This window comes from Cetorhinus maximus, chromosome 3 (genome assembly GCF_964194155.1).
Source record: "Cetorhinus maximus chromosome 3, sCetMax3.hap1.1, whole genome shotgun sequence".
Taxonomy (NCBI): Eukaryota; Metazoa; Chordata; class Chondrichthyes; order Lamniformes; family Cetorhinidae; genus Cetorhinus; species Cetorhinus maximus.
The window spans coordinates 79,612,986-79,636,875 of record NC_135881.1 but is presented as its reverse complement, the minus strand read 5'-3'; the positions used below and the strand labels follow the sequence as shown (position 1 = coordinate 79,636,875).

The 23,890-nt window shown below is 41.5% G+C and overlaps 1 protein-coding gene across 1 annotated transcript in view; it reads left to right on the top strand.

Annotated features, from left to right (window-relative positions):
• Positions 1–251: 251 nt before the first annotated feature.
• The window catches only part of pdia4 (protein disulfide isomerase family A, member 4), a 51,798-nt gene continuing 28,159 nt past the window's right edge, over positions 252–23,890 (top strand). The window contains exons 1-3 of the mRNA XM_078538606.1: positions 252–466; positions 19,900–20,065; positions 22,194–22,399. Of these exons, the coding sequence (XP_078394732.1) occupies positions 379–466; positions 19,900–20,065; positions 22,194–22,399 (460 nt within the window). The 5' untranslated portion in view covers positions 252–378. The remainder of the gene's footprint in view (positions 467–19,899; positions 20,066–22,193; positions 22,400–23,890) is intronic.

Genomic DNA, 23,890 nt, shown 5'->3' with positions numbered 1-23,890 from the left:
GTCACTCAGAAACACCCACGCCATAATCCTGCAAGACTCGCCCATTCAAATCAATGCAGCCCTGGCCCGCCCACGCCACTCCGCCACTCACCAACACCCACGTGGCGCTCTGCTCCGGCAGCACCGCCTCCCTGACGTACTGAGTGGCACCGTCCCATTGGACAGCGCGACTGACCAATAGGAAGCGGGCAACTCAGAGAAGCAGTCCAATGAAAGGGTAGAAACGGGAGAAGTCTATAAAAAGACGCGTGCTTTCCGCGCACGCGTGCCCGTTCATGGATAGACCCGCGAGATAGAGGAGGGGGCGGTTGAATAGAGAGACACAGACAGGGGTAAATAGCTCGAGCTTCTCTGGGCCTGGAACCGCATTAAGCTCGAATGGAGTTGAAGAAACTGTCGTCATCGCTGCTGCTGCTGCTTCTCTTCGCACAGCTCGCCCTGACCGAGCTGGCCCAGGATAAGCCGGGTAAGCACCACACGGCCCCCATCACCTCCCCGGGGAGCTGCTAGCTGCAGGCGCGCAGAACTTGCGGGCGGTTTGAGGTTTAATTTTGGACTCTCTGCCCTGACAGTCGGTCCAGGTATTGAAGCACTGCGGCACCTACAGGTCCCGGGGCTTGACTTTGAAGTTCCTCCGAAACAAGAAATAAATCTGACCCTTTCGGACTAACAACGGAAGAAATCGAGAATTTCTGTGTTGTATGAACAAAACCTCAGCATGTTGTAGGCAGCGTGCAATATAGGAGTGGGCTATTCGGCCCGTCGAGCCTGCTCCACGATTCAATTAGATCATCCACCTCTACAACACTTTTCCTGCACTATCCCTTGATGTCACTTGTCACCAGAAATGTATCAATTTCTGTTTTGAACATGCTCAGTGATTGAGCTTCCACAGCCCTCTAAAGTAGAGAATTCCAAAGATTCAACACCCTCTGAGTGAAGAAATTCCTCCTCATATTAGACTTAAATGGCTGTACCCCTTTTTCTGAGATTATGTCCTCTGGTTTTAAACTCACCAGCCATGGGACGCATCTTATCTACATCCACCCTGTCACACCCTGTAAGAATTTTGTAAATTTCAATGCGGTCACCCCTCATCCTTTGAAATTCTAAGGAGCACAAACCCAGTCTCCCCAATCTCTCCACATATAACAACAATCTTGCCATCCCAGGGATTAATCTGGTGAACCTCTGCTGCACTCCCTTTATGGCAGGTATATCCCTCCTTGGATGAGATCATCAAAACTCTATGGAATTCCAGGTGAGGTCTCACCCAGGCTCCATAACTGCAGCAAGACCTCTTTAGTCCTGTACTCAAATGCCCTTGTGATGAAGACCAACATACCATTTGCCTTCCTAATTGCTTGCTACACCTGTTAATGCATTGGGAAATAATTTGATGTGCAGAAAGAGATTGTTTTTTGTTCAATTTAGTTGCATGTTTACTAACCACCTGAAGTATTAGATAACTTGTTCTAACGATACTACTAAACACAGGCATAGTAATCTGTCCACTCTGACGTGTAATTAGTAGTGAACGTAACAGACATGTGAAACATGGGTAGTACTTTAGCATGCAGGAAGCAAATAAACTTTTTTTATATTAATCTCTGATGCTTTTAATTTTGATTGAGATGCTGTAGAAATAACTCGTAGCTGCAGTGGTTGATGTTTGCTCACATTTGGGATCTGGGTTTGAATTCAGACAAAGTTGATTGGGTGAAATTCATCTATGGCTGTTTTATAAAATTAGCTTTGGGAGCCTTGAAGTGTTCCTAAAGAATAGAAGGGATTTTGTTCTGCATTTGAGTTAATGGCAGTGCTTGTTGCTTAATTACTTTATTCTGGTCTCAAATAGCTTTTGAATACAAATTTTTCTGATGTAAGAAATGGAAACATACCTTTAAAGCAAAATTATAAAATATAATTTTTTGTACTTTAACAAGCTGTGTTCCAAGTTCACCCAAGAGTGCACTGCAAAATTTAGCTGATTATGGTATAAAGAAATTTGTAACCTAAAAGTTGGTTAAACGCCTCGAGTTGATGGATGGTGGGCAGCACGGCTGGTCATGTATTAATGTGACATTAGCATTTGTCTTGTGCTCAGTCTCTGCTTGCAACTGTTCAATTTCTGCATATGTCCCTGTGGTTGTTGCTGATGTTTTTTGTCGTTGTTTGTTTCTATAGTCAAGGCAAAAAGAAGATGGGGGGAGAAAGAATGGATAACCTTGTTTGCTGACTTCCTGGATGTAGTCATTATACTTTGGAATTGGGGTGTGAGTTATAGGTTGTGCTCAAATTCCTGAAGCCTTGCCAAATATTCTGTCAGGCCCCAGTGCTCTAAATCACCCCTTGGCCATCCAACATCCACTCAGCTGTATTCCTTGCTTCACTAGTTAATCTAAATATTTTCTTTGAACTGCCTCCAGTAATTTTAATATTCTTAAATTGGAGAAACCAAATTGTGTGGTATCACTCAAGGCTGGACATAAGTTCAGAATTTTTTCTCAAGTTACGCATCTAGCTGTATATTACAAATCATTTTCTTTCCTCATTGCCTTTGAGCACTGTACAGCTGTATCTAGTGACCAAAACTCTGCCATCTTTTTCCTGTTACAACACCACAAGCACATTCCCCTTGAATATCTAATACATCTTATACCAAATCTCAGCACTAAGTGGCTTCTGCAACCACTTGGCAGTAAATTAAACATCTAGCTTTCCTGGATCCTTTTCCATTGATCATTTCCCAATGCGTCTAATTTGGTGTGCTCTGCCAGTTTATACACCATGGACTCCATTCCATGCTCCATAGTAGGTGCAGCACCAACCTTAAGCACTATGTGGACAAGTGGCTGCTGCTTGGGTACTTCTCCATGCATTACAGCTTACTGTTGATTGAATAGTCTATTTCTAATTCAGTCCATGCTGTGATTTGTGGAATAATATCAAACATGTTTCTGATATCCCGCTATAAAACATCCACTATCTTGCCTGTATCTCCTGGGTCGTAACCACTTCCAAAGAAATCAAATGGGTTGGTTAATCACAGCCTGCTGCTTCTGTACACTGTTGAATACCTCTTAACACATGAGGATATTCTCTTATCCTTCATCAGTTTCAAATAATTTCTCAAATGAGAGGTGGCTCGTAGGTCTAATTTGACAGTTCATGCTCACTTCCTCAAAGGTCATTTGTTACTTTTTGAACCTCCAGATTTTAGCCAAGCCCAGTGATGTCTGGAAAATACTGGTGACTGGACTCTCAATCCTTGCAGAGTTATCATCTTGTAATTTTACAGGCTTCTAGTTGATGTTTACTGTTAACTGTTTCTTCAAGTTTGACTTTCTCTATTTCAAAGTAGTGATTCACTATTTTAGTAACTACACTGTCCTCACTTACACCATGGTTGTTTATTAGTGGTTCAACACATCTGTATGTCTTGTTTGCTTCTAATGTGGCTTTGATCTGTTTTGGGTGTTTTGATCCAATTTGTTCTGTAGCTGCATTTAGCTCATGTTCGCAAAGCATTGCATTTTTCCACTCTTCCTAGCTTGCCTTTACAGACCTCTTTCCTGAACATTATGTACACTTTATTTCCTTCCTAATGCAATCCATTCTGTATTATTCATGCAGCATTTACTTTTGCTTCAACCAGAATGTGCTTCAAAGATAAACTGTGGTCTCATTTTTCTTTTCAAAATACTTTGGATGAAAAGAAATGGGAACATTTTTCCTATTATTTCCTCACATTTTAATGTTTGCATGCATCCAGCTTACCCTTTCACTTTGTCTAAAACTAAGCTTTATAGTGGACTTCCTTCTTTGTTCTGTGATCTCTACCCTGAAAATTACATTATGGTCATTAGACCCCAGGCATTTTATTTCTTAACTGTTAATACCAGGTGCATTACTGCACTCTTCCTTGTATGTAGCCTCATATTCAGTTTTAGAATTGAGTCCTTTATGATTTCAATAGATTTCCTGCTCACATGAAAACTGTCCCCGTTGTACGGCTGATTCAAATTTGAAAAGTATCAAATCTCCTATAATCGTCATTGAGGACCTGCATTCATACATTTAATGGCCTCTTGTGTAAGTATATTTACTTTTTGGATTGTTAGGAAAGCACTGCACACCAAGCAGCAAACTTGCCCTTTTCTATCCTAAATTCACTGTTGCCCAACTACGTTTTGAACAGTTTTTTATTGTCACAAATGAATATTTGATATTCCAGAACAAATTTGAAAAACCAGCATATAAAATTCTGAATTGCAAGAACAGTCTGGTGAGTGCAGTAAGTTGATAACACTGCGCTAACCAGATGAGGTTAATAGCAGCATGTTGTCATACTAATTTTAGTGGATCCTTGTTTAAGGAGAGTATTTGTTCAGCACCCTAACACACAGCCAGGGAACCCCAAAGCATTTGACAACAATGGATCACAAGTACAGCAACCAATTGGCATACAACAAACTCCCACAAACAGAAGATAAAAGCAAAATACTGCGGATGCTGGAAATCTGAAACAAAAACAGAAAATACTGGAAAAACTCAGCAGGCCTAACAGCATCTGTGGAGAGAAAAACAGTTAACATTTCGAGTCCCTATGACTTCTTCAGACCTTTCAGCTCTGAAGAAGAGTGGTTGGGACTCAAAACGTTAACTGTTTTTCTCTCCACAGATGCTGCTAGACCTGAGTTTTTCCAGCATTTTCTGTTTTTGTCCCACAAACAGAAAATGAGCGAATGTTGGCCAAGACACCAGGGGAGCTCCCTGCTTCTCTTTGAAAAATGCCATGAAATCTTAGTCTGCCTGAGCAGGCAGATGAAGCCTTTGTTCATCTCACTTGAGCACCATATAGCATTCTCTCTAGGAGGCCTAGATTATGTGCACAAATATATAGTGCAGTTTAAGCCTATAACATTCAAATGTAGAGTGATGCCAACAGATCATAAAAAGAAGCTTTATTGTAGAAGAACTAAAAGGACAAGTGGAAATGCATGAAAATATTAGAATGGAAAACAAGCTGAATATAAATAGCAAACACAACTTAAAGCATTATATTTTCTGTTAGGTGTTGGAAACCAATTGTGTGAGTGAACTGAATTAACATTGCGAGAACATAAAGGGTGATCCAGCAACACCTATCTCTGTTACATCGACATACACAATTGGGGACTATACCTTAATTACATTTAAAATAGATATTTCAAATTGATTTAATTGATCATTCTAAGCCATTTATTTTTATAAGTATAATTGAACACACTTTCCTTCGCCTGCACCCCCCTACCCCCAAAAAACCCCAGGGATAAGACCAGCATTTTCTCATTGACATTATCCATTACTCATTGAGCATTAACACATTGTTAATGTGACCACGTACAGCAGTCAGCTTGTATTTTAGAAATTGTTTATAGTTTAATATAATAATTAATAAAAATTAACCTTTGTCATTACAATGACACTGTACGTACAATGCCTTGACTCCCACTGAACTGCACATGAGCCAACATTGATTTCTGTGCATTACTGAATATCATTAACAGTGACTACCTGCAAAAAAGAGCTAAAGTGCATGTTAAGGCTGAGGCATGTTGGGGAGGGTACAGGAGATTTATTGCCACATGGCTGTGGTATACCTCCTTGGAATAGTTGCTTTTATTTCCATTTACAAGATGTAAAGATAACATTTATTGTCCATTATCAACATTTACTGACTTGTCTTGTAGATGATGGACAGGCTTTGGGAAGTCAGGAGGTGAGTTACTCACCACAGAATTTCCTGCCTCTGACATGCTCTTGTAGCCATAGTATTTATATGGCTGCTCCAGTTCAGTTTCTGGTCAATGGTAACACCCCCCCAGGATTTTGATAGTGAGGGATTTGGCAAGGGTAATGCCATTGCATGTCAAGGGTAGATGGTTAGATTCTCTCTTGTTGGAGGTGGTCTTTGGCTGGCACTTCTGTGGCGTGAATGTTACTTGCCACATATCAGCCCAAGCCTGAATATTGTCCAGGTCTTGCTGCACATGGGCATGGACTGCTTCAACATATGAGTTGTGAATGGTGCTGAGCGTTGTGCAATCATCAGTGAACATTCCCGCTTCAGAACTTACGAAAGAAGGAAGGTCATTGATGAAGCAGCTGAAGATGGTTGGGCCTAGGACCCTACCCTGAGGAATTCCTGCAGTGATGTCCTGGAGCTGAGATGACTGACCTCCAACAACCACAGACATCTTCCTTTGTGCTAGGTATGACTCCAACCAGGAGTCATACTCAGTTTTGCCCCTGAATTCCCACTGACTTTAGTTTTGCTAGGGCTCCTTGATGCCACATTAGGTCAAATCAGCCTTGATGTCAAGAGCAGTCACACTCACCACACCTCACTGGTAGCTGTGATGCTGGTGACCTCAGGGTGAGGCTGAGATGGATCATCCACTGAACACATCTGGCTGAAGGTGATGGCAAATGCTTCAGCCTTGTCTTTTGCAATGTGCTGAGCTCTGCCATCATCTGGGATGGGAATATTATGGAGCCGCTGCATCTGCTAAGTTTAATTGTCCTCCAGCATTCATGACTGGATTTGGCAGGGATACAGTGCCTTGATCTGACCTGTTGGCTGTAAGATTGCTTAGCTCTGTTTGTGCTTCTGCTGTTCGCCATGCATGCAATCCTGTGTTGTAGCTTTGACACATTTTAAGTATGCCTGATTCTGCTCCTGGCGTGTTCTCTAACGCTCTTCATTGAACTAGCCTCCCCTGGCTTTATTTTAATAGTGGAAAGAGGGAAATGCTCAGCCATGAGATTACAGATTGTGGTTAAGTACAGTTCTGCTACTGCTGGAATCCATGAAGCTCTGTGGGACCAGTTTTGAGCTGCTGGGTCTATTCTGAATCTACCCCATTTAGCACGGTGTTGGTGGCGATGCAACAACATGATGGAAGGTGTCTTCAGTGCAAAGACAGGACTTTGTCTCCACAAGGACTCTGCGGTGATCACACCTATCAGTACTGCCATAGACAGATGCATCTGTGACAGATAAGTTGGTGAGGTAGGGGTCAAGTTGGTTTTAAATCTTGTTGGTTCTTTCAGCACATGCCGCAGGACCACTCTGGTATATATGTAATGGTGCTACCACTTTGAAGTCCCCTGCATGGTACATTCTGTGCTTTTGCTTCTTCCAAGTGATGTTCAACATGGAGGAGTAATGATTCATCAGCTGAGTGAGGCCAGTAAATGATCAATAGGAAGTCTCCTTGCTCTTTTTTGACCTGATGCCATGAGACTTCTGGTCCAGATTCAGTGTTGAGGATTCCTAGGGCCACCCCCTCCTGACTGTATACCAGTGTGCTACCACATCCGGCAGGTCTGTTCTGTGCCATACCCGGGGTTGGTGATTGAGGAACCTGGGACATTGGCTGTAAGGTATGATTCGGTGAGTGTGACTCTCAGACTGTGGATTGACTAATCTGTGGTAAGGCTCTCCCTATTTTTTCACAAGCTCACCAGAAGTTGATGAGGACTTTGCAGGGATGACTGGGCAGGGTGTGCCTTTATCATTTCAGGTGCCTTGGTTGATACTGGGTGGTTCATCTGGTATTACCCTTATTCAACTTTTCTGTAGCAGTTTTGAGTGACTTGTTAGGCCATTTCAGAGAGCAGTTAAAAGCCAACCACATTGCTGGGGGTCTGGAGTCACATATAGGCCATTCCATTAAGAACAGCCTGAAGTGGACCATATAGGCCTTTATGACAATCTCGGAGTTTCATGGTCACCATGACTCAGACTAGCTTTTTACTTCAAATGTGTTAATTAATTACATGCCACAGAATTCTGGACTATTAGTCCAGTGACGTTATCAATTTCTACTATTCATTGCTGCAGACTACCTGGCTGCACACCTGCTCTTGTAACCACAGTACTTATATGGCTGGTTCAGTTAAATTTCTGTTCATGGTGATCTTCACAATGTTAATGGGGGAATTCAACAATGTTAATGTTATGGGGAGGTGTTTAGACTCTTTCTTGTTGGAGATAGTTATTGCCTGGCACCTGTGTCGGGTAAATATTACGTGCCGTTATCATCCCAAGCCTTGAAGTTGTCCAGATCTTGCTGCATGTGGCCATGGATTGCTTCATTATCTGAGAAATTACAAATGGAACTGAACAATCATTAGTGAACATCCCCATTTCTGACCTTTATAAAGGAGAAAAGTTTGTTAATGAAGCAGCTGAAGGTGGTTGGGCCTTGGATCCTGCCTTGAAATACACCTGCAGCAGTGTCCTGGTGTTCAGATGATTGGCCTCCCAACAATGACGACCATCTTTTTTGTACTGGGTGGGACTCCAGCTAGTGACATTTTCTCCCTCAATTTCTATGGACTTCAATTTTACTAGGGCTGGTGCCACACTTAGTCAAGGGCAGTCTCTCCTACCTTGTCCAGAATTGAGCTCTTTTGTCCATGTTTAGACCAAGCCTGTAAGGTCTGAAGCTAAGTGGTTCTGGTGGAACCCAAACTAAGCATTGGAGAGCAGTTTATTGCTGAGTAAGTGCCACATGATAGCACTGTCAGTGACACCTTCTATCAATTTGATTGGGAGTAGGCTGATGAGACGGTAATTGTCCAGTAGGATTTCATATTTTAAAAATTACAGTAAAGAGTACATTCTTGCCTGTGCTGGCTCTTGAAAGAGCATTAATGTTTAGGCCACATCACTTTTTTTGTCCTAGCCTTGTAGGTTCCTCATCCTTAAATACCTGTCCAACTAGCTTTTTTAAATTATTCATGGAATCTACTTCAACCACCTTTTCAAATAGAGTATTCTAGATCCTGGCAACTGAGGTGAATCTCCCCTCTAGATTTTTTGCCGGTTTCTTTTTAATCTTTCACCTCCTGGTTCTTGACTAACTTGTCAGAGGGAATCATTTTTTTCATCTTGAAAACCTCTATTAGGTCACCTCTTAATCTTCCATGTTCCAGGGAGAACAATCCTAACTTTACAAACCACCTAATAACTGAAGTCCCTCATTTATATAGAGTTCCTCATTCTGTACCCTTTCTAAGACCTTTTGCATCTTTCCTGAACTGTGGTGCTCAAAATTGTCCACAGTGTAAGGCGTATCCAATGATCTTATAAAGTTCTGGAATGATCTCTTATGTTTTGTTCCTCTATTTATAAACCAAAGTAACTTGTAGGCTTTTTTAACCACCTTATCAACTTGCCCTGTCATCTTTAAGGATTTGTGTTGTTCCAAACATCTAGTTTGTAATTCATATGTTTTGGAATATAACTTTTAGGAATTAAAATTTCAATTATAGATAAATGAGGTATCTAGTTAAGAAATTAGTAGGCATCTCAAGTGAATGCACCTCAAACAAACTTGGACCTAATTGCAGTTAAAAGCTTAACCTATTTATCTTACAAGGTCAGAGGTAGAAGTGTAAAGCTTAAACAATGAATGGTGTATCCCTGGCCTTGTAATGGAACCAAAAGATCTACCCTTACTTCAATAAAAGATTTAAATTGTTTATGTAGTTCCCAGATGAGGAGAGGAAATTGAAAGCTGGTTGTGAACACGTTCTTTGATGGGGACAGAAATGCTGGAGAAAGTTTCTTAAACTCCATTAGCAATGTGACTTATTCATATGCAGTACAGAATCAAAGAATTGTGTTGAAGGTAAAATATTTTTTGTTTCTGTTTAAATCATTCGAAAACATGCCACATTGCCATAGAGTTAGTGATTCAGGGTGGAGCCTTGGTTAGAAGGTTTTTTTATTTAAGGTATCTGTGTGTTTGCTGACAAAAGCAAGCTGTTCAGTTTGGGAACAGATGGACAGCTGCATGCAGACTGCGTCTCATCAGATTGAGGGAAACAACAAGGGAGTCAGTTAAGCCTACCCTTCAAGCAGAGCAAATACTAACTCCTTCATTCACCAGGTGGGATACAGGTTGAGCTCAATCTCTTTGGAATTCATGAGGGAAAAGCAGCTAGAAGATTTGCTCTAACTGACAGCCAGTGGAAGGAATCTACAGTGCTCCTCAAGAGATTTGTGGCAGAAAGCAGTCAGCAGATATAGCTTGGAAAACTGTGGGAAGGCAGTTCAGTATCTGCTGGCAACACAAACAAGGAACCCAGGCATCCACAGTTGTGAGGTCTGTAAAGAAAAGATGGAGGGTCACGTAGACAAAAAGCTGATGGAAGGATTCCCATTGAATCTTACCTAGAGGAATAGCTGGTATACGGAGGAGAATTAGTGAATTCTGGAGAGCTGTGGCGTAGTTTTGGGTTGTCCCCAAAAGAAGTGAATGAACCTTTAAGATTGTTGTAATGTATAAAGGAATTCTGGGTCTGGGTGAGAGGGTGGGTGGAGTAGTATGTAGAACTGAGTTTATAGCATAGGTCTTTATACGCTACAGTGTTAGTTGTGCTTGTTTGTTTAATTTCTCTACATGCAGTAAAGTTTGCTTTTGTTTTAAAAACATGAAATCTTGTGGTGTAGTCCTGTCGGTTAATTGCGTGTTTGGATTTCTTCTTAAAATGTTAATGTTCCTTGACAGGATTGCAACAATGTGTATGACACCAAAATTGCTCATCTACACTTCTTAAAATTACGTATCTTTCCACACGAGTCCTCCCACTTCACTGCATTGAAGTCTGTATGCCATGTTTCTATCCATTTTGCTGTTTACTATACCATTCTGAAGCCTATAACTATATACTAAGGGAAAATTGAGCAAAATATGCACCTTGGCAGTTTTGACAAGTATACATGGGCAGTTTCTCACATTGTCAGGTAGATGCTAGTGTTGTACTAGCTTGACTAGTACAGTGGCTAAATTCTGGAGCACAAGTCTTACAGCACTACTACCAGGTTGTTGTCAACGTCCAAGTTTTTTTTGTTGTATCCAATCATTTCTTTAACGTGGAGTAAATTGAATAGGCTGAAGACGAGATTGTAATGGAGACCTTAAGAAGTAGTAATGAAGCATCCACTCAGCACTTCTGGCTGAAGATTGCTGCGAACATTTGAACCTTGGGGATGTATATGGATCAGCTACCTCCCACTAGTTGTTTAATTGTCCACCACTATTTATTACTTGTTATATCAGGACTGGAGAGTGATCTGTGAAATTGTGTAGCTCTGACTAGCAGGACTTTCCAAACCGTGGGTTGCGATTTCCAGTTGGGTCGCAAGCTCTGAGGCCGCAATGCCTGCTGTTGTTTTTTTTAAGAAAAAGCCCTGCAGTTTAAACAATTTCCACCATGCTGATTACTGATTGTGGTGGAATAGAACTGCTGCTCCTGGTCACCCACAGTGCCTTCTGAATGCCCAGTTTTGAGATGCTCGATCTATTGAGTCTATTCCATTTAACGTGGTGGTAGTGCCACACACCACAATGAAGGGTGTCCTCGGTGTGAAAAGGGAGTTTCATCTCTACAAGGACTGTTGTGGTAACTTCTATCAATACTGTCATGGAGATATGCATCTAGGACGGGTAAATTTGAGAGAACAAGGCAACTCGTGTTGGTTCTCTCGTCACCTATGTCCTTCAGGTATGACCAGCTCAATCAGTAGTGGTACTACTATGTCACTCTTAATGATGAATGTTGAAGCCTTCCATCCATCCTGCACTCTTGCTACTCTCCATGCTAGTTTTAAGTGGTGGCCAATATAGTGGGTACTGATTTATCAGCTGAGGTAGGCATAATCAACAGTTTCTTTGTCTGTGTTTGACCTGACCCATGACAATTCGAAGTCCAGAGTCATTGTTGTGGATTCCCAGGCTCACTCTGTCCTGACTATATACCACCAGCCTGTCAACTCTGGTTGGTCTGCCCTGCCTGTGGGATGTTTGAGTCTGGGGTGTTGGCTGAAAGATTATGGGCTGAATCTTCCAGTTGGCGTGCAGGGCGGGCCTGACACGCCAACGCATAAACTGACGCGCGATGATGCCAGGCGTGCGTCATCTCGATATTTCGTTCGGCAGGCGCGCACCGGAGGCAGCTGCACGCCTGCCAAAATGTCAGCGACCTATTAAGACCATTAAGAAACTAATTGAACTAGTTAAGAACACTGCCCATCCAACCTTATGGTTGGCTGGCAGGCAGCCTTTGCGTTTTTCAGGAAACCTTATCCACGGGCAGGATGAGGTTTCCTGAAGCTGTTATAAAATAAATAAATAAAATTTTCCAAACTTTGCAAACGTGTCTCAGCTCATGTGACACTGTCACATGAGGGGAAGTGTTTAAATACACTTTTACTTCATTTATTTAAATGTTTTATAACCTATTCAATCTCCCCAAGGCAGCTCCATGCCTCAGGGAGATTGCTGTGCTCTTTCGCACGCATGTGTGAAAGAATGCAGGCTCTGATTCCTCCGCCTGCACAGGTCATGCTGAGCTACCAACCACACGTTATGCTGGGTGGGCCTTCATCGGCCAGCCCGCATAAAATGGTGGCGTGCAGCTGATCGCAGGCGGTGATCTGCTTTGCTCCTGCCCGCCCGCCATAGGAAAAATTCTCCCCCATGATACTGAGATTGCCTGTCAGAATGTTAACTAGTCTGTAGAGAAGCTCTCCCAATTTTGGCACAAGTCCTCCGATGTTATTGAGCAGGATTTGTAAAATTGACTGGGCTAGGTGCAGCTTTTGTCATGTTTGAATCTGCCTTGTAGTCTTTCTGGCTTTATTTTTATACCCATATGCTTGTAGTCATTTGATACTACTGAGTGACTTGCGATGACATTCGAAGGGCAGTTGAGAGCCTGCTATACTGCTGTCTGTCCAAAGTCTCATGTAGGCCATCTCCCTTGCAACAAAGGCCATAGGAACATAGGAGCAGGAGTAGGCCATTCAGCTCATTGAGCCTACTCTGCCATTCAATAAAATCATGACTGATCATCCAGTTCCATGCCTTTTTCCTACACTATCCCCATATCCCTTCATGTCATTGGTATTTAGAAATCTGTCAACCTCCTCTGCTTTAAACATACTCAATGACTGAGCTTCCACAGCCCTGTGGGGTAGAGAATTCCAAAGATTCAAAACCCTCTGAGCTTAAAAAAAATTCTCCTCATCTCGGTCCTAAGTGGCTTTCCCCTTATTATGAAATTGTGTCCCCTGGTTCTAGACTCCCCAACCAGGGGAAACATCTTACCTGCATCTACCCTGTCTATCCCTTTAACTGTTTTGTAGATTTCAATGAGATCACCTCTCATTTCTTCGGAACCTAAACGAATACAGGCCCAATTTCCCAATCTCTCTTCATAGAACAGTCCTGCCATCCTGGGACATTCCATTTGCCTTTCTAATTACTTGCTGTACATGCAAGCTAACTTTTTGTGATTTATGTACAGGGACAACCAAATCACTCTGTATTGCAGCATTTTGCCATCTCTCCATTTAAATAATATTCTGCTTTTCTGTTCTTTGCACCAAAGTCGGTAACCTCATACTTTCCCACATTCTATTCCATCTGCCAAACATTTTCCCACAGAATTAACCTATTCTTCCCTTTGCAGACTCTTTGTATCCGCCTCACAACTTGCTTTCCTGCCTATCTTTATAACGTCAGCAGATTTGGCTACAATACAGTCAACCTTTCATCCAAGTCATTAATACAAGATCATAAATAGTTGCGGTCCCAGCACTGTTCCCTTTGGCACTCTATTTGTAGTTTATCAACGTGAAAATAATCTATTTATCCTGGCTGTTTCCTATTAGTTAGCCAATCCGCTATCCATTCTAATATATCGCACTAACGCCATGAGCTCTTGTGCAGTAAATGGCACCCTATTGAATGTCTTTTGGAAATTTGGTAGCCCTTTATCCACCCTGCTGGTTATATGAATTTGTCAAAAATTATTTTCCTTTCACAAAACCATGTTGACTCTCTGATTTTCTAGATATCCTTCAACTACCTCCTTAATAATGAATTCTAGTATTTTCCCAAGGACAGATGTTAGGCTAACTGGCCTATTGTTTCCTTATCTCTGTCTCACTCCTTTCTTGAACAGATGGTTTACGGTTTTCCAATCTGCTGAAACCTTTCCAGAATCTAGGGAACTTTTGGAAGATTGCATCCACTATCTCTGCAGCCACTTTAAGACCTGAGGATTCAGGCTATCAGGTTCTGGAGACTTGTCAGCCTTTATTTCTGATTGTTTTCCCACTACCTTTTCCCTAGTGATTGTTTTAACTTCCTCCTTCCCTTTTGCTGCTTGATTTTCTCCTATTGTTAGGATGCTTTTTCTATCTTCTGTGAAAACAGATACAAAATATTTGTTCAAAGTCTCTGCCATTTCCTTGTTACCCACTATTAGTACCCCAGGCTCACCCTCGAAGGGACCAAAGCTTGCTTTGGCTACTCTCCTTACTCTACATACTTGTGGAAGCTTTTCTTTATTTCTTGTTAATTTTCTCCAATAGTCCAATGTCTCCTTTTTATTAATTATAGTCATCCTTTTGCTGCTTTGTAAAATTTTCTTAATCTTCTGGGCTATCACTAATCTTGAAGCCTTGTATGTCTTTTTCTTTCATTTAATACCATCTTTAACTTCCTTTGTTAACCACTAATGATGCATTGTTCACACACCCTATTTACTTCTCAATGGAATAGATCTTTGAGAATTATGAAATATCTCCTTAAATGTCTGCCACTCCTTTACTGTCTTAACATTCCACTCTAGCCAAGTCTGTCTTCACACCTTTGTAATAAGTTTAAGACTCTTGTAATGAACCCATGTTTCTTACTTAATTATAAATTCACTCATGTTAGAATTCTTATCTAGAGGATCCTTTACTAATAAGTCATTCAATAATCTTTTCATTACACATTATCAGGTCTAAAATAGCCTGTTCCCAGGTTGGTTCCAGAACATATCGTTCTAAGAAACTCTGCCACATACACTCTATGAACTCCTCCTTCAAGTTATTTTTGCCAATTTGATTCATCCAATCTATGAATATTAAAATCACCCACATTTATTGTAGTACCTTGCTTACAAGCCCCCATTATTTTGTGATTTATACTCTACAATGTAGCTACTGTGGTTGGTGGGAGAGCAGGGGGTGCTATAAACTACACCTGCCAGTGATTTCCCTTTATTTTTAATCTCCACCCAAATTGATTCTACATCTTGATCCTACGAACCAAGATCATTTCTCATTACTGCACTGACTCATACTTTCATAACAGAGCCACCCCACCAACCTTTTCTTTTCCTCCTTGTTCTTCTGAAAAGTCAAATAACCTTGAATATTCAGGTCCTAGCCCTGGTCACTTTGCAATCATATCTCTGTAATAGCTATCATATGCTCATATTTATTTCTATTTTTGCTATAAATTCATCCATCTTGTTACAAATGCTGCACGCATTCAAATAAGAGCTTTTAATTCTGCCTTTTTACCATTTCCCCCACTCTGACCTTATGCACTGTCTTCCTGTCACATTCTGGTTATCATTATCTGTGTCACTACCCTCTACTATTGCCTTGTCCTTTCTCTTCAACTTTCCAAATCTCCCCTCACATGAAACCCCACCCCAACTCTATGACCCTAGTTATGCAATTTGTCAGGACACCAGTCCCAGGGTGGTTCAGGTGAAGGCCATTCCACAGGTACAGCATTCTCTTTCCCTAATACTGGTGACAGTGCTCCATGAGTTGAAACCCATTTATCCAGGTATAATCCAGAGATTATGACCTTTTTTACTCCTTCAGCAGAATCTCTCTTAGTCCTACCTACCTAAGATACTTACATGGTGTCACCACTGGATCCTTTCCCTCCCAGCGCTGAGGAAATTTCCTTGCCCTTGGCACTGGACAGGCAACACAGCCTTTGGGACTTGGTCTTGGCTGCAGAGAACGGTACCTATCCCCCTAACTATACTGTCCCCTACTACAAATACATTCCTTTTCCCAACCCTCCCTCCCCATCCTCCTTGCTGTTCCTGCTCTCGTCCGCACAAGTTGCAAGAACCTCAACCCTGTTGGACAATTGCAGGGACTGAGGTGCCTCCATTGCTACCTTCCAGATCCCCATACATGCCTCTCTTAGTCATACCCATTGTCCCTGACCATGGAGCAAATCTGAAGTACCTAACCTAAGGAGTGTGGCTGTCTCCACTGCAGAAGTCTAAAGCTTGGTCTCCAGCCCATCAACTGAGCTGAAGTTCCTTGAGCTGCAGAACTTAACTGCAGATGTGGTTGCTATAGATCGCACAGGTGCGTGCTGCAGCTGAAATTCATCAAGTGCTCTGCAATTTTTATTTGGTTTTTATTTAACTAATGAGGTTTCAAGTTTAGAAATATCACTCAACAATTATCCATGGTTATGTTTTGGAGTTTAATTAAACTTTAAATTTAGTACAATACTTGTATCTCCCCAATACCAGTTTAAACTACTACCCCAGTTTAGAAAGAAGGAAAAAGCTTAAACCTCACCAATCACCTAGCTACTTAAAACCATAAGATATAGGAGCAGAAATTAGGCCATTCGGCCTATCGAGTCTGCTCTGCCATTCAAATCATGGCTGATAAGTTTCTCAACCCCATTCTCCCGCCTTCTCCCCGTAACTTTGATCCCCTTACCAATCAAGAACCTATCTATCTCGGTCTTAAATACACTCAGTGATCTGGCCCCCACAGCCTTCTGTGGCAATGAATTCCATAGATTCACCACTCTCTGGTTAAAGAAGTTTCTCCTCATCTCTGTTCTAAAAGGTCTTCCCTTTACTCTGAGGCTGTGCCCTCGGGTCCTAGTCTCTCCTAATGGAAACATCTTCCCCACATCCACTCTATCCAGGCCTTTCAGTATTCTGTAAGTTTCAATTAGATCCCCCCTCATCCTTCTAAACTCCATCAAATATAGACCCAGAGTCCTCAAATGTTCCTCATATGTTAAGCCTTTCATTCCTGGGATCATTCTCATGAACCTCCTCTGGACCCTCTCTAGGCCCAGCACATCCTTCCTGAGATATGGGGCCCAAAATTGCTCACAATATTCTAAATGTGGTCTGACCAGAGCCTTATAAAGCCTCAGCAGCACATCCCTGCTTTTATATTCTAGTCCCCTCAAAATAAATGCCAACGTTGCATTTGCCTTCCTAACTACCGACTCAACCTGCAAGTTAACCTTAAGAGAATCCTGGACTAGTACTCTCAAGTCCCTTTGCACTCCAGATTTCTGAATTCTCTCCCCATTTAGAAAATAGTCTATGCCTCTATTCTTCCTACCAGAGTGCTAGATCTCACACTTCCCCACGTTATATTCCATCTGCCACTTCTTTGCCCATTCTCCTAACCTGTCTAAATCCTTCTGCAGCCTCCCGCCTCCTCAATACTACCTGTCCCTCCACCTATCTTTGTATCATCTGCAAACTTAGCCAGAATGCCCTCAGTTCCTTCATCTAGATCATTAATGTATAAAGTGAAAAGTTGTGCTCCCAACACTGACCCTTGTGGAACTCCAGTTGTCACCGGCTGCCATCCTGAGAAGGACCCCCTTATCACCACTCTCTGCCTCCTACCAGACAGCCAATCTTCTATCCATGCTAGTACCTTACCTCTAACATCATGGGCTCTTATCTTACTGAGCAGCTTCCTGTGCGGCACCTTGACAAAGGCCTTCTGGAAGTCCAAGTAGATAACATCCATTGGCTCTCCTTTGTCTAACCTATTCATTACCTCCTCAAATAATTCTAACAGATTTGTCAGGCATGACCTCCCCTTGATGAAACCATGCTGACTTTGCCCTATTTTACCATGCACTTCCAAGTATTCTGAAATCTCATCCTTAATAATGGACTCTAAAATCTTACCAAAGACCGAGGTCAGGCCTGTAATTTCCCGTCTTTTGCCTCACTCCTTTCTTAAACGGGGGTTACGTTAGCGATTTTCCAGTCCTCTGGGACCCTCCCTGACTCCAGCGATTCCTGAAAGATCATCACTAATGCCTCCACTACCTCTTCAGCTATCTCCTTAAGAACTCTGGGGTGTAATCCATCTGGTCCAGGTGATTTATCTGCCTTCAGACCTTTCAGTTTTCCTAGCACTTTCTCCTTGGTAATGGCCACCATACTCACCTCTGCCCCCCGACTCCCTTGAACTTTGGGGATGTTACTCGTGTCTTCCACCCTGAAGACTGACGCAAAGTACCTATTCAGTTCCTCCGCCATTTCTTTGTTCCCCACTACTACTTCTCCAGTGTCATTTTCCAGTGGCCCAATGTCCACATTTGCCTCTCTCTTACCCTTTGTATATCTAAAAAAACTCTTGCAATCTTCTTTTATATTACTGGCCAGTTTACCCTCATATTTAATCTTCTCCCTACTTATTTCTTTTTTAGTTGTCCTCTGTTGGTCTTTGTAGACTTCCCAATCCCCTGGCTTCCCACTGCTCTTCGCCGCATTGTATGCTTTCTCATTAGCTTTTATGCTGTCCCTGACTTCACTTGTCAGCCATGGTTGCCTTGTCCACCCTTTAGTATGCTTCTTATTCCTAGGGATGAATTTTTGCTGTGTCTCCCAAATTATTCCCAGAAACTCCTGCTATTGCTGTTCCACTGTAATTCCTGCTAGGCTCATCTCCCATTCAATTCTGGCCAGCTCCTTCCTTATGCCTCTGTAGTTGCCTTTATTCAACTGTAATACCATTACATCTGATTCCAGAATTTACCCCTCAAATTGCAGGGTAAATTCTATCATATTGTATCATTGACACAGAAGGCTGTGGAGGCCAGGTCATTGAGTGTATTTAAGACCGAGATAGATAGGTTCTTGAGATCAAAGGTTATGGGGAGAAGGCGGGAGAATGGGGTTGAGAAACATATCAGCCATGATTGAATGGTGGAGCAGACTCGATGGGCCGAATGGCCTAATTTCTGCTCCTATGTCTTATGGTCATATATTATGGTCACTTCATCCTAAGGGTTCCTTCACCTTAAGCTCCCTTATCAAACCTGTCTCATTACACATCACTAAATCTAGAATTGCCTGTTCCCTAGTGTGCTCCACCACAAGCTGCTCCAAAAAGCCATCTCGTAGACATTCCACAAATTCCTTTTCGTGGGATCCACTACCAACCTGATTTTCCCAGTCTACCTGCATATTGAAATTCCCAATGATCACTGTAACCTTGTCTAATTACTGCCTCTGGGCCTTGGCTCTTGGCCTCCTGCTCGCTCCAGCTTTCTTTCTTAGACCACTCCTTTGTTTGCAAAAGAGCAGAATAGTAGTTTGTCCCTCAGTGCACCAAACTCAAGAGTTAAGCACTTGCTTTGTGCATCTGCTAAACCACCTGTATTTATACTAGCTGAAATTCCAGTGACCTGAGCCAGCCACTGCTTGAAAGCTATTATTGAACCTGCTCAAGTTTAGGATCTTGTTTATTTTAACAGCTTACTGACTTGTTTTGCGTTATAGATTATGAAATCTCTGTCTCAAACTTGTAGATCACTCTGTAAAGTGGTTGTGGGAGCAACTGTAGTGTAGGAAGTTACCAGCCAATCCTTGCATTCTTCAGAGCTAAAAGCAGTGAATATTAAAGCAATATTTACAGTGATCACTGGATTGTGGATATTAAGTAGTTTGCCATGTTCTAATTTTGTTATGGTGGGTCCATGGCTTTATTTTCAAAACTTGATTTTTACTGTATAGTGACAACCCCACTTCCCCAGTTGTTCAACATATTTGTAGTCACAATTATTAAGCATTGTAACATGTATTGTGTGCCCATTTCAATACAAAAATGTAGTTAATAACTGGCAACTAATTTTTATATAAATGTTGGAATTGAAAATTAGCTTTTAAGCTAAAGTAGAGCAAATAACATTTAAAATGCATATTTAGTATCCTTACACGGTGATAAAAGCTGTTTACTATTTCTAGAATCTGATGGAGAAGAGGAAGAAGGGGCTGATGAAGACGATGAGGAGGAAGAGGACGATGCTGAATCTGTCAAGGAAGAAAATGGGGTTTGGATTTTGACGGATGCAAACTATGATTCTTTCATTGCAGACAAAGAAATTGTGCTAATTGAATTTTATGCCCCTTGGTGGGTATATACTTTAATGAAACCTTGTGTTTATTAATGAAATCAGATATGAGTATGATTTTTCTTCATGTAATAAAAATGTTGCAAATAATTTGACCATAAAGCTACTTCGTAGAATTATATAACACAGGATGTTATTCGGCCCTTTGTGTCTGGGGCATAGAGTACAAGAGAATGAAGGTTATGCTGAATTTATATAAGACAATCGTTAAACCCCAGCTGGAGTATTGTGTACAGTTCTGGCTGCCACATTATAGGAAGGATGTGAACACATTGGAGAGAGTGCAGAAGAGGTTTACAAGAATGGTTCCAGGGAAACTTCAGTTACGAAGTTGGATTGGGGAGGTTGGCGCTCTTCCCCTTGGAGAGAAGGCGGCTAAGAGGAGATTTGATAGAGATGTTCAAAATCATGAGGGGACTGGACAGAGTAGATAGGGAGAAGCTGTTCCTGGTCACAGAAGGATCAAGTACGAGCGGGCACAGATTGTGATTTGCAAAAGAAACAAACGTGACATGAGAGAGAACCTTTTCACACAACGAGTCGTTCATGTCTGAAATGCACTGCCTGAAAGTGTAGTGGAGGCATTCAAGAGGACATTAGATGATTATTTGAATAGAAAGAATGTGCAGAGGTATGGGAAAAAGGCAGGGCAATGGCACTAGGTCATGTTGCTTATTTGGAGAGCTGGTGCAGACACGATGGGCCAAATGGCCTCCTTTGCTGTTAAAATTCTGTGTCTGTGCCTTCTCTCTGATACAACTATTCCATTAGTTCCACTCCCCCTTATTCTTTCATCATAGCACTGCAAATGGTTTCTTTTGATAGTTACTGTTGAATCTGTTTTTCAGGCAATGCATTCCAAACCTTCACACTTTTTAAAAAAACTCATGTTCCCCTTGGCTTTTTTGCCAATTATCTTAAATCTGTATCCTCTGATTACTGACCATTCTGCTGGTGGAAACTGTTTCTTCGTATGTGCTGTCTATTCTACCAGCACCCCTCATAATTTTGAACACCTTTATTAAATCTCCCATAACAACACTGTTAGCTCTCAGCAGACCAATCCAAGCTCTCTGGCCTCTCCAAATAACTAAATTCCCTCAACCCCTGGTTCCATTGTAGTAAATCTCCTCCACACTTCAAGGTTTTGTCATCCTTTCTGAAGTGTGATATCTAGAATGGCTCGTAATAATCTATCTAAGGTCTAATCAATAATTTATAAGGTTTACCATAAATTCATTTTGTACTCTGCTTCTATCTACAAAACCTAGGATCCCATACAGACTTTTAACAGATGTATCAACTTGAACCTACAACCTTCATGTAAGATTTGTGTTTTTGAGCCACCTCAAAATATATTTTAAATGGGGTATAGGAACCACTGTTCCTATAACCCATTTAAAATTTAACAGCCTAATTTATACTACCTGTCTTCATTTTCCTTTCTAAAATGCACCACATCACACTTCTCTACATTAAATTTCATCTGCAATCCACTTGATGGGTTTTTTTAAAAAATTAGCTGTTTTGTGTGGAACATGAAATGGACATAGAAAATGAATCTGGCTAGGATAGACTATATTCTTGAACTATATTTTGAGGCTCCAAATGTTAGCCGTAGCTGAGTGGGTAGCACTCTTGACTCTGTCAAAACATTATGGATTCGAGTTTCATTCGACACTCCTAGTGCGGTACTGAGGGAGTGCTGCACTGAGATACCATGTTTCAGATCTTGGCCCCCATTTATTCTCAGATGTACATGAGAAATCCCAGAGTACTATTTGAAGGTGAGGGAAGTTATCCTTGGTTTCTTGGCCGATATGTACCCCTCAATCAATATAATTAAAAACAAATTATCTGGTCATTATCAAATTTTTGTTTTGGGGAGCTTGCTGTGCGCAAGTTGCATTTTCTACATTCTAACAGAGACTGTTCTTAGGGCTTTGGGACACCCTGAGGTTCTGAAAGATGCTATGCAAGTCTTTTTCATATAATTTTTGGTGTTTTAAAATATTGCCAATACTTTGGAATGTTAATGCCACGTGTACATTAAATTTTGCAATTCTGCCAGATATTTAGCATGAGATTAATCTATGGATTCATCGATTCTTTTTTTTTCTTCTGTAGGTGTGAACAGTGTAAGCAGTTTGCACCAGCATATGAAAAGATTGCCAGTGAGCTGAAAGAATATGATCCTCCTATTCCTGTTGCCAAAGTTGATGGCCCATCACAATCTGACTTGGGCCTTCGCTTTGACATTGCTACGTACCCCACATTCAAAATTGTGAAAAATGGGCAGCCAATTAACTACAAAGGAGCATTGGTGAAGGATGGTAAGACAATTTTCTGGTTACTTGTTAAATAAAAGCTTCAAATAATAACCTGCAGAGTAGAATTTTGCTGCAACAAACTGAAGCTTATATATGTTGGTTAACCATCTTACCAATCCTAGAATTTAATTGAGCCATTGCCTGTAGTTCTAATTAGAGGCAAGCCTTTGTTACCTCATGCACCATGACAAAACGGTGGTTATTTTATACAGTACATTTTAGAAGGATACTTAAGGTCTTAAAGTAGCACGCTTCCATAATAAACCACTGCCATTTTCCAAACAGAGGCATTCAATTTTATTGAATTTTCTGAAAAGCCTCAGCACATTGGATTAGGGCTGTCAACTCTGGTTGAGGCAGTCCTGCAGGCTTTATCACATAACATTCTGGGCATATGCCCAATCTGCCAAATGTTATTGTATTTATCTTTACGAATATCGACTCTCCAATATTTGGATATTTTTGATTGTGGTTTCATGCCAACAGTTATTGTATATCCAAGTTTCAAGAACCAGGAGACCATCCAGGAGCAGGGAAGAAGGGAGCATAGGAGCAGGAGTAGGCCATTCGCCCCATCGAGCCTGTTCCATCATTCAAGTTAGATCATGGTTGATCATCTACCTCAATGCCACTTTCCTGCACTATCCCCATATCCCTTGATGCCATTAGTCTCCATAAATATATCAATTTCTGTCTTGAACATGCTCAATGATTGTTTTCACAGCCCTTTGGGGTAGAGAATTCCAAAGATTCACCACCCTCTGAGTGAAGCCATTCCTCCTCATCTCCAGACCTAAATGGCCTACTCTTTATTCTGATACTGTATCCTCTGGCCCTAGACCCACCAGCCAGGGGAAACATCTGATCTGCACCTATCCTGTCACACCCTGTAAGAATTTTGCAAATTACGATGAGATCACCTTTCATTCTTCAACTCTAGAGAATATAGGTCCAGTTTCCTCAATCTCTCCTCATAAAACAATGCTGCCATCCCAAGGATTAGTCTGGTGAACCTCTGTTGCACTCCCTCCATGGTGAATGTATCCTTCCTTGGATAAGGAGACCAAAACTGTGCACTGTACCAGGTGTAGTCTCAACAAAGCTTTATACAATTGCAGCAAGACATCTTTACTCTTATACTCAAATCCCCTTGCGATAAAGGCCAACATACCATTTGTCTTCACAATTATTCATGTTATATTCCATCTGCCATGTTCTTGTCCATTCATTTAGCCTGTTCAAGACCCATTGAAGCCTCCTTGATTCTTCCTCGCAACTTGCATTCCTGCGTGGTTTTGTGACATCAGTAAATTTGGAAATATTACATTTGGTCCCCATATCCAAATTATTTTTTTATTCATTCATGGAATGTGGGCAGAGCTGGCTAGGCCAGCATTTATTGTCCATCCCTAATTGCCCTTGAGAAGCTGGTGGTGAGCTGCCTTCTTGAACCGCTGCAGTCCATGTGGTGTAGGTACACCCACAGTGCTGTTA